General features: G+C 38.8%; 1 protein-coding gene across 1 annotated transcript; it reads left to right on the top strand.

Moving 5' to 3' along the window:
- The first annotated feature begins 4,941 nt into the window (after positions 1–4,941).
- LOC127154884 (tripartite motif-containing protein 16-like) lies at positions 4,942–11,214 on the top strand. The gene is made up of 6 exons (XM_051096756.1): positions 4,942–5,424; positions 5,610–5,744; positions 6,494–6,727; positions 6,977–7,136; positions 9,898–9,957; positions 10,229–11,214. Exons 1-6 carry the CDS (start codon positions 5,038–5,040, stop codon positions 10,852–10,854), a joined length of 1,602 nt encoding a protein of 533 aa, XP_050952713.1. The 5' UTR covers positions 4,942–5,037; the 3' UTR covers positions 10,855–11,214.
- The last annotated feature ends 9 nt before the right edge of the window (positions 11,215–11,223 follow it).

The following is an 11,223-nucleotide window of genomic DNA, read 5'->3' as shown; positions in this document are numbered from 1 at the left end:
ATTACTAATCAAAAATTAAGTTTGGATATATTTACAGTAGGAAATTTACAAAATATCTAAATGGAACATGATCTTTACTTAATATCCTAATGATTTTTGGCATAAAAGAAAAAAAATCATTCATTTTGACTCATACAGTGTATTTTTGACTATTGAAGTGGATCAAAACCTTTCATCAAAGTTGTCCTAAAACCAAAACAATACCCATTCTTGTCTCAGGACAACTTTGATTAATTTTTTTTTTTAACCTCTTTAGATGTTGACTACTATATACCCGTTCTACTTAAAACTGGTTTTGTGGTTGTCACACCCCTGTGGACTGTATATGTTGGTTTCTTCCTCTTGTGCCATTATTTGGTTGTTCCTGTTTCCTGTCCTCCTTTAATCATCATTAGTTTACCTTGTATCACCTTTGCCTTAATTAAGTTCATCGTTATCACCTGTCTTTATAAGTTGTATTCTGTTCAGGAATATAATAAAGACTTTATCTTTGACCTTCGTCTTCGTTTGCCCCTTCCTCGCACGATACGTGACAGTGGTCCAGGGTCACAAATATATAACAATATTTTAAAAATACAAGTAGAATTTCATGAAGAATACTGTGTATTTTGATTATCAATTATACATAGCTTATTAGCTTATTTTTATATTGCAATTCTGATGTTAGACTACCCAAACTACCCTTTTTTTTTTTTTGCTTGCATGGACTATATGAAAATCAGCATTTATATAGTATACATAAGCATATCTGCTAGGTCAGCCATCAGACAAGGACTTTATGTGTAATTGAGAACATTTATTACTCATTAACATCTGGAATTATTTATTCTGATCTAGAAATGTAAAATAATAACATGAAGCAAAGAATCCATGCCACTTAAACAAAAGCATTCAGTTATGAAACAGCCCGTATTACAGCTCTGTCTCTCTTAAAAAGTTCATTTATTTCAGTAATTCAACTCAAATTGTGAAACTCGTGTATTAAATAAATTCAGTGCACACAGACTTAAGTAGTTTAAGTCTTTAATTCTTTTAATTGTGATGATTTTGGCTCACATTTAACAAAAACCCACCAATTCACTCTCTCAACAAATTAGAATATGGTGACATGCCAATCAGCTAATCAACTCAAAACACCTGCAAATGTTTCCTGAGCCTTCAAAATGGTCTCAGTTGGTTCACTAGGCTACACAATCATGGGGAAGACTGCTGATCTGACAGTTGTCTAGAAGACAATCATTGACACCCTTCACAAGGAGGGTAAGACACAAACATTCGTTGCCAAAGAAGCTGGCTGTTCACAGAGTGCTGTATCCAAGCATGTTAACAGAAAGTTGAGTGGAAGGAAAAAGTGTGGAAGAAAAAGATGCACAACCAACCGAGAGAACCGCAGCCTTGAGAAACTTGTCAAGCAAAATCGATTCAAGAATTTGGGTGAAGGAATTTGGCTACAGTTGTCGTATTCCTCTTGTTAAGCCACTCCTGTACCACAGACAACGTCAGAGGCGTCTTACCTGCGCTAAGGAGAAGAAGAAATGGACTGTTGCCCAGTGGTCCAAAGTCCTCTTTTCAGATGAGAGCAAGTTTGTATTTCATTTGGAAACCAAGGTCAGAAGCTCATAGCCCAAGGTGCTTGAAGTCCAGTGTTAAGTTTCCACAGTCTGTGATGATTGAGGTGCAGTGTTATCTGCTGGTGTTGGTCCACTGTGTTTTTTGAAAACCACACTGCACCCATTTACCAAGAAATGTTAGAGCACTTCATGCTTCCTTCTGCTGACCAGCTTTTTAAAGATGCTGATTTCATTTTCCAGCAGGATTTGGCACCTGCCCACACTGCCAAAAGCACCAAAATTTGGTTAAATGACCATGGTGTTGGTGTGCTTGACTGGCCAGCAAACTCACCAGACCAGATCTATGGGGTACTGTCAAGAGGAAAATGAGAAACAAGAGACCAAAAAATGCAGACGAGCTGAAGGCCACTGTCAAAGAAACCTGGGCTTCCACACCACCTCAGCAGTGCCACAGACTGATCACCTCCATGCCACGCCGAATTGAGGCAGTAAATAAAGCAAAAGGAGCCCCTACCAACTATTGAGTACATATACAGTAAATAAATATACTTTCCAGAAGGCCAACAATTCACTAAAAAAATTTTTTATTGGTCTTATGAAGTATTCTAATTTGTTGAGAGAGTGAATTGGTGGGTTTTCGTTAAACGTGAGCCAAAATCATCACAATTAAAAGAACCAAAGACTTAAACTACTTCAGTCTGTGTGCACTGAATTTATTTAATACACAAGTTTCACAATTTGAGTTGAATTACTGAAATAAATGAACTTTTCCACAACATTCTAATTTATTAGGATGCACCGGTTTAATTTGCATGAATTTATACAACATTTTATTCCCCCCAAAAATGTAAAAAATATATGGTATTTTCTGAATTATGGTGTGACAAAATGAGAGACACACAATTCCCTTTGTAAAAACATCTGACTCTAATATGTGAAAACAAACAAAACAACTAAATTTTGGACTTCCGGACTTCATCCGGTGTTTACATTTTTGTACTAGAAATATATGCAAATTAGCGCATATTTCGTTAAATAGGGGAGCACGGAGCACAAACTAACACTTTTTGAATTCTCTGTTTGTGTAAATCTGTGGGGTTGAGAGTATATTTTTTATCCACGTTAATTTCACACTTGTCTAGTACAAATATGTCACGTTTTTCGTAATTTACCTCAAAAGAAAGGAAGTGAAAAGTGACAACATGCCCCATATGTGAGGTACATTGTAACATGTGAGGGGCACGTTGTAACATGACCATATGACAGCTTAAAATGTTATCTGATCGAATGAAAAAAAATATACACGTCAAACTAAAATATTTTGTCAATAAAATAAAATGATTAACTTTTTCAAATAAAATAATGGCGATTTTTAAGAATAAAAAAATATATTATTTTATATATAATATATATAAATTTTGAGGTTGACAATGAACATATTGCAACCATGCGTGGGACGGCCGTGATCGCAAAACACAGCTATATAGTATAGTTCAAACAATGTGCGCAAATACATGAAACACATTAAGACATTCAGAAAAACACTTCCCTCCCTCCAAACACAGCTCTCATAGAACACGAGACACATAAACGAGCCAAAATGCTTTACATTTCTTGAAATAATAATTTCTCAACATTAAACGTTGATTGTCAGTCTTTATTCACCTGTTTCTTGTGGTTTCTTTTTCAAATCCATAAAAGTAAATAGTGAAAATTTCATCGCTAATGTCATAGAATAGCATAGTTTAATATACCGGAGCAGATTGTAATGCAGTGTTACAACGTTCCCCATCAGCACGACTGGAATATAAAACTGGTTTGTGTCTTCCGCTGGTTTGCCAAGCATTAATAAACTATCTAAACTGACAAATAACAGATTGGAGATAATAAATATTAAATATAAATATTAAAATAATAGCAGATTTGTCTCATTTTAAATGAATACTAAAAATGGGGAAGAAACATTTACTTCAGACAGAAATGTACTTTTCCTATGGTAAAATAATATTTAGCATATCTTCAAAAGGCTTTTGAATTTTGGCGCACTTTTTTCTCTGTATAGTGTTGCTATGGCAACAAGTAAATACCGTAAATTTGGTTATGCTGGCGTGTGTGGAAATATTTAAACCACGTGTGTTACAATTAACCCTGCCTTAGTTTGTGCCCCGCACACCCCTAATGCCTCATTTGCAGTGTTGGGGGTAACACATTACAAGTAACGCAAGTTACGTAATAATGTTACTTTTTCAAGTAACTAGTAAAATAACGCATTACTTTTGAATTAGAAAATATCTGAGTTACTTTTTCAAATAAGTAATGCCAGTTACCTTTTTCCTATTTATTGACTGACAAGTCTCCTGTCGGGAAATTGTGAGTAAACATGATGTTACTGTATTCTAGACTAAATGTTAACATGCATTAATTCATCTCACTCACAAAAAAACAGATTCAGTATTTCTCGAAATGAATAAAAACAGTGAAATCCAAACTCAGAATATGACAAGCCTGCAATAATTAAATATGTTAAATAAAACAAATATCCTTTATGTATTTAATCACATTTTATTAACCAGCATCTTCGCTGCTGATCTTTAATGATGCAATTCAACCATACTAATAAGCAAAAATTACTATTCATTTCTATTTTGGTGTAAAAGGGCTTTTACATTAGAATTGTTTTATATTAAAAACAAAGAAGCAAGCCCCGCCCAGATTTAAAAAGTAACGCAAAAGTAGCGCAATGCATTACTTTCCATAAAAAGTAACTAAGTAACGTAATTAGTTACTTTTTCAGGGAGTAACGCAAAAGTGTAATGCATTACTTTTAAAAGTAACTTTCCCCAACACTGCTCATTTGCATATGTAAACCTAACATTTTAGAAAACTTGTCATACAAAAAAAGTTTGCAATTATCAATGTAATCAATCAACTGGGAAAGTAAGGCGATAACTATTAGTTAATTTTTTTTACTATATTCATCTGCAGTGTCTCGCCTTTGAAGATGTAAAATGTCTCTCTTATGTCATTCTGCATGCAAATGCACAATGATGGCTGTCACAGAAAAAGAGACTAGAAACCACATGATGGTACTGTACATTGTCTCTCCTGTGTGCTGTTTATATGCATTCATTTTACTAGAGTGTTAGTCAGGTATTATTTTGCTAAACATGAACGTGACAGCATCCTGGCAAGCAACCGTGTGTCTCTCTGTGTTTAGGTTTCACATTATAGCCAGCTTCAGTTCTGTCTCTATCTGTCGCCACACACACACATAAGAGAGTCCCGCCCACATACACGTACAAGGAAAAGAAATGGTTGTAGAGTCCCTTTAACACCATTGTTCTCCATGCAAATGGCAGATGAACTGGACTCCCACGAGTGCTCAGTTTGCCTCTAGGAATTGCAGGAAAACAGCTGACTTTGGTGTAATCAGAATTTCTTATGTGGGAAAGATCTGGAAAAATACATGGCTTCTGTGTCAGATCTAAGTGAATCTGTTGCTATTCTTGCAGAGCAACTGGAGAGGATAGACCTTCAGACGGACCAAGCTGAGAATGTGGAGTGCGACTCTTGCACTGGTAGGAAAGAGAAAGCCCTCAAGACATGTCTTGTGTGTTTGGCATCTTACTGCGAAACTCACCTCAGGCTCCACAACGTCCTGAATGTGGGGAAAGCACACTTACTGGTGGACGTCACTGGACAACTCCAAAGGAAGATGTGCTCCCAACATCATAAGCTCCTGGAGGTTTACTGCCGAACTGATCAGCAGTGTATCTGCTGCCTCTGCATGCTGGACACGAATCACAAAGGACATAACATGGTCTCGGCCGCTGCGGAGCGAGCAGAGAAACAGGTAAAGGTGGGGTAGGTTGGAGTCCAAAGAAGTACAAGTTTTTAATATGCAATGCATAAACAAGCCTTTTTTTAAACTTGTTTGGGAACAGCCAGATGCAGTTTGGTTCATGGACTTGGTTTTACAACTACAGAGCACATGTTACTTAAAAAAATTCTTGAATGATGTTGTCCAATGATTCCCAGAGGCAGCTGGAAAAGTCCAAGCAGATGGTTACGGATCGAGAGACTGAGCTGAAGGAAATCCAGTTAGCATCATACACCCTTAGGGTAAGTTTGTGGCTAATTAAAAAGTCAAATATTGTCCCAAACAAGTCATTTTAACTCATTACAATAAAATGACTTAAAATGACTTATACTTTTAAGTTGATTTAACTTAAAATTTTAAGAGAGAAGTCCACTTCCAAAACAAAGATTTACAGATAATGTACTCACCCCCTTGTCATCCAAGATATTCATGTCTTTCTTTCTTCAGTCGTAAAGAAATTATATTTTTTCAGGAAAACATTTTAGCATTTTTCTCCATATAGTGGACTTCTATGGTGCCCTGAGTTTGAACTTCAAAAATGCAGTTTAAATGCGGCTTCAAACGATCCCAAATGTGGTTGTAAATGATCCCAGCCGAGGAAGAAGGGTCTTATCCAGCGAAATGATTGATTATTTTCATAAAAATAATACAGCAGATTATCTGTAAATTTTTGTTCTGGAAGTGGACTACTTTAAGTTCAGCAGCTGCTTTAAAATTTTAAGTTAAATTAACTTAAAACTACAAGTCATTGTAACTCATTACAGTAAAATGAGTTAAAATGACTTGTACTTTTCAGTTGATTTAACTTAAAATTTTAAGGCAGCTGCTAAACTTAAGCTTTTAAGTTGAAACTGGTGAAAACATTTCACAGTGTATAGTTAAGCCATTGGATGACTTACCAAAGTAAGCTGAAACTTAAACAATAGAAGATGGGAGAAGGACCTTCGTGGTGCAGAAAAGTTACACACTTCACCCAAAACTAGAATGAGATCAAGAACTGCACAAAATTCTTAAGTACATCTGGCTTTATATCCGCTAACAGAACCTGACTCAAGCCACGGAGGAAGAAGGTGACAGGATCTACACTGAACTGCTCAGATTTATACAGAGAAGCCAGAGAGAGATGATTACGCTGGTCCAATGTCAGATGACCACGGAGTTGGACCAGATTCAGGGACATTTGGAAGGTCTGGAACGGGAGATTTCAAAGTTGAAGAGACAGCAGTCCGAGCTGGAGCATCTTTCACATACTGATGATCACATCCATTTCCTCCTGGTAAAAGCACTTGAAGAAATGCATTATTATAGTCTTGAAACAAAGCTTGCATGATCAACAAAGGGTATCATCAAAGTCTTTCAGCTAATGGGGTTGGCGCTTATGTTGTGACTCAAGCTTAGAGCTTTTATCAGAGGGTTGCATGTTTGATCCCGCGAACTGCTTTGGTAAAAGTGGCTACCAAATGACTAATTCTTAATCTGTTGTAGATCTCTTCTTTTCTCTCCTGATTATCTCCAAATCTTGTAGGAGGTCCAATCCCTCTGGCCAACTTCTCAGTGTAATGACTTCCCCAGTCTGACCACTAATCCACAGTTCTGTTTTGGAGAAGTGATCAAGTCCCTCGCCTCATTAACAGCACATATACAGGAAATTTGGAGACTGGAAATGGCCAGGATATTCTCAGCAGGTAAAAAGTCATGTTTAATGAACAAATTTGGTCCATCTAAGTCAGGGGTGTCCAAACTTAGTCCTGGAGGGCTGGTGTCCTGCAGAGTTTAGCTTCCACTTGCCTCAACAAACCTGCCTAGAAGTTTCTAACGTGTCTAGTAAGACCTTAATTAGCTGGTTCAAGTGTGTTTAATGAGGGTTGGAACTAAACTCTACCGCAGTGGTTCCCAACCACGTTCTTGGAGGCCCCCCAGCTCTGCACATTTTGCATCTCTCCTTTGTCTGACACACCTATTTCAGGTCTTGGAGAATCTACTAATGAGCTGATGATCTGTTTGATTAAGGACACATGGAAAACATGTAGTGTTGGGGGGCCTCCAGGAATGTGGTTGGGAACCACTGCTCTACAGGACACCGGCCCTTCAAGACCTTGGCTGGACACCCCTAAAATAAGTGGTTGCCTGCAAACCATTTTTATTCCGAAGTATGGGACCAGTTTTTTTTTTTTTTACACTAATGTCCTACCTGGACTAGACCTTTGTGGTCAAAATTTCCAGTCATCCAAAAGCAACAAATACAGACTATTTCGAACTGATACAAACCCATTAGCTAACTTGGGATGAGCAATTGGTAAGTGGACTGAGGTTGAAAGTATGATATGATTAGCTCCAAATAGAATCTGTACCTACTTGAGAAAGAATACCTTGGAGGCCCTAAAGAGATGGAAAACTTGTATTTTAATGCTTGTGAATTCTCTCACAACTGTTTGCATTCCCCCCAAGAAACTTTGCATTCCCTTACAAACTCCATGCAAAGTTTTACATAGAAATGCAAAAGTGTGTAAGTCATGCGCTTAACATATATCAGTGTGTGTTTAACCATTTAGCTGCTGCATCTCTAATGTTAAACCTTAAGAAATGGCTATTGTCAAGTACCTGGGAAAGCAGGTGGGGGCTTGTCCGGGATATCCAGCCAGCTGCTGACAATATTCCTCTCATCTTATATCCCATTCCTTATCTGTGTCACTTCAGGACAGTGGTAGTTAAATCTGGCCCTTGATAGCCACTGTCGTACAGAGTTCAGCTCCAACCCTTATCAAACACACCTGGGCTGCATTTCCCAAAAGCTTTGTAACCCTACGTAGATTGTAGAACCATTGCCACCAATGGTCTCTATGATCTACTTGGCTTACAAAGCTTTTGAGAAACACAACCCTGTCTTGCCTGAGGGCTTGTCTGCTTTTGGCTCAAATGTACTCATGTATCTCATCTATATCTAAATCACTTTAGGACATTAGTGGTTAAATATGGGCCTCGATAGCCACTATCCTAGAGTTCAACTCCAACCCTAATCAAACACACCTGGGCTGTGCTTAAAAGCATTGTAACCCCAAGTAGATTGTAGAACCATTGACACCAATGGTCTCTACGATCTACTTAGCCCTGTCTTGCCTTAGGGACTCTATAGTACTTGGGATTTACAAAATCTTATGTGTCAAACCTTGTGAAAAGGTCTGCAGATTCCCAAGTAGCCTAAGTCTCGTCTTGCGGGGGCTCGTCCGGGATATCCAGCCAGCCGCTGACAATTAGCGTCTGCTTTTGGCTCAAATGTCTATTTATGTTACTTGATCCCTTCTTTAACAAGCATTTTGAAAGCGGGGTTTGTAACAATTGAAATGCAAATCTCATATCTCATCTATATCTATATCACTTTAGGACATTGGTGGTTAAATCTGGCCCTTGATAGCCACTATCCTACAGAGTTCAGCTCCAACCCTAATCAAAACATCTGGGCTATGCTTCTCAAAAGCATTGTAACCCCAAATAGATCGTAGAACCATTGACACCAATGGTCTCTACGATCTACTTAGCCCTGTCTTGCATTAGGGACTCCATAGTACTTGGGATTTACAAAATCCTATGTGTCCAACCTTGTAAAAAGGTCTGCAGTTTCCCAAATAGCCAATTTCTTGTCTTGTGGGGGTTTGTCCGGGATATCCAGCCAGCCACTGACAATAAGTGTCTGCTTTTGGCTCATATGTCTATGTGTGTTACTTGATACCTTCTTTAACAAGCATTTTGAATGCGGGGTTTGTAACAATTGAAATGCAAATCTCATATCTCATCTTTATCTATCACTTTAGGACATTAGTGGTTAAATATGGCCCTCAATATCTGGCCAGCTCCAACCCTGACCAAACACACCTGGTCTGCATTTCCCAAAAGAGATCGTAGATTGTAGAGACCATTGGTGGCAATGGTTCTACGATCTACTAAGCTTACAAAGTTTTTGACAAATGCAGCCCTGTCTTGTCTTAGGGGCTCCATAGTACTTGGGATTTGAAAAATACTACATGTCCAACCTTGTGAAAAGGTCTGCAGATTCCCAAATAACAAACCTCTCGTCTTGTGGGGGCTCGTCCGGGATATCCAGCCAGCCGGTGACAATAAGCTGTATTCCGTTCATGTTTTGTTGATCTGTATTTGTTTATTCTGATTAACCTTCCTTTCTTTAGGTCTAGTTTTGTTTATTTTCAACAAACACACCTGGGCTACATTTCCCAAAAGCATTGTAACCCCAAGTAGATTGTAGAGACCATTGCCACCAATGGTCTCTACGATCTACTTGGCTTACAATGCTTTTGAAAAACGCAGCCCTGTCTTGCCTTAGGGGCTCCATAGTACTTGGGGGTTTACAAAATCCTACATTTGTCCAACCTCATCGAAAAGTTCCGCAGTTTCCCAATAACTAACTTCTTCTCACATCTTATGTCTCTTTAGTGACCGCAGAAAAGATCCTACTGCCGCAAGAGCCCAAGACGAGGGAGGACTTTTTACAGTGTAAGTCATTCCACCTTTTCATTCAAATTTAAACAAACCCAAATCTTCACAATGAAAGCTGAAGGTACAATAGAAAAAAATCCCAATCCCTAGAGATTAATCTTAGTACTTGTTTTGTTAGCTAAGGATACTTTGTTCACATTAAGTTCTGTTTTACATAATAAGACAACTTACCTAGTTGCAGAGATCCAAGTAAGCATGCACACACCAGTCTTGGTTTGCTTTGGGCCAAAGGCAGGCTTTACCTGGGTCTTGCATTTTCTCCCATTAGTTCTGGTTCCCTTGAGTCTGGACCCAAACACAGCTCATAGGAACCTTTGGTTAACAGAGCAGAACCGGGCTGTAGCTTGCAGTCTTGAGCCCCAGTCATACCCAGAACATCTGGACCGCTTTGACTGGTGGGCCCAGGTGCTGAGCAAGGAAAGTCTGATAGGTCGCTGCTACTGGGAGGTGGTCTGGACCGGGCAGTATGGCGTTGACATTGCAGTGTCCTACAAAGACATCAACAGAACTGGGCAAGGAGATGACAGTGGGTTTGGGTATAACAGGCACTCCTGGAGTCTGGACTGTTCTATATTGAGGTACGCACTAGCGCACAACAACGAGGAGACGGAGATCAGCGTACCCCTGTCCCACCGGATCGGGGTGTATCTGGACCACAGGGCAGGACTGCTGTCCTTCTACAGTGTCTCTAATACCATGATCCTACTTCACAAAGTCCAGACCAGATTCACCAAACCTCTATATCCAGGATTTGGGCTCTTTCAGGGCTCAACTGCTAAATTTTGTGAACCGGACCAGGGTGGATCACCGCAAGTAGTTGACAGAGCCCAAAACAACAAAACATGGAAAATTCAAAGACGCTTTATAGTAGGTTGTCGGCGACGAAAGCCTTGATACCCATTTACCACCATTGTGCTACGGGTGTCCCGAGTTCGAATCCTGGCTCGAAGACACTTCACTTCCTGTCTCTTCTACACTGTCCTTTTGAAGTCAAAAAAACAATTTGATGGTTTAGAGAATCTGTTTGTAAAGCACTGCACTTGTGTTCTCCATTTACATTTGTTTTATATTTCATTTTTATGACATTTAAGGCAAAAGTGTTTTAGCTTCACATGTAGGACAGCTTCTGACGACATCTCTTGATGGTAAACACTGTTCAATGGTTTGCATTTTAGGGAAAGATCGCCCAAGAATCAAAATTCTGTCATTATTTTCTCAACCCCAAGTTGTTCCAAGTCTATATGACCATTATTATTTCACAGA

The sequence above is a fragment of the Labeo rohita genome, chromosome 23 (genome assembly GCF_022985175.1).
Source record: "Labeo rohita strain BAU-BD-2019 chromosome 23, IGBB_LRoh.1.0, whole genome shotgun sequence".
Classification (NCBI taxonomy): Eukaryota; Metazoa; Chordata; class Actinopteri; order Cypriniformes; family Cyprinidae; genus Labeo; species Labeo rohita.
The sequence above is the reverse complement of the archived record's forward strand: the minus strand, read 5'-3'. Positions and strand labels throughout refer to the sequence as shown.

What these genes read in the sequence shown, in the direction of transcription:
- LOC127154884 (XM_051096756.1), top strand. Translation starts at nt 5,038, where the DNA reads ATGGCTTCTGTGTCAGATCTAAGTGAATCTGTTGCTATTCTTGCAGAG. An exon ending in TTGTCCCAAACAAGTCATTT is followed by an intron (nt 5,745 to 6,493) that starts TAACTCATTACA and finishes ATCCGCTAACAG; the next exon opens with AACCTGACTCAAGCCACGGA. An exon ending in ATCACATCCATTTCCTCCTG is followed by an intron (nt 6,728 to 6,976) that starts GTAAAAGCACTT and finishes CAAATCTTGTAG; the next exon opens with GAGGTCCAATCCCTCTGGCC.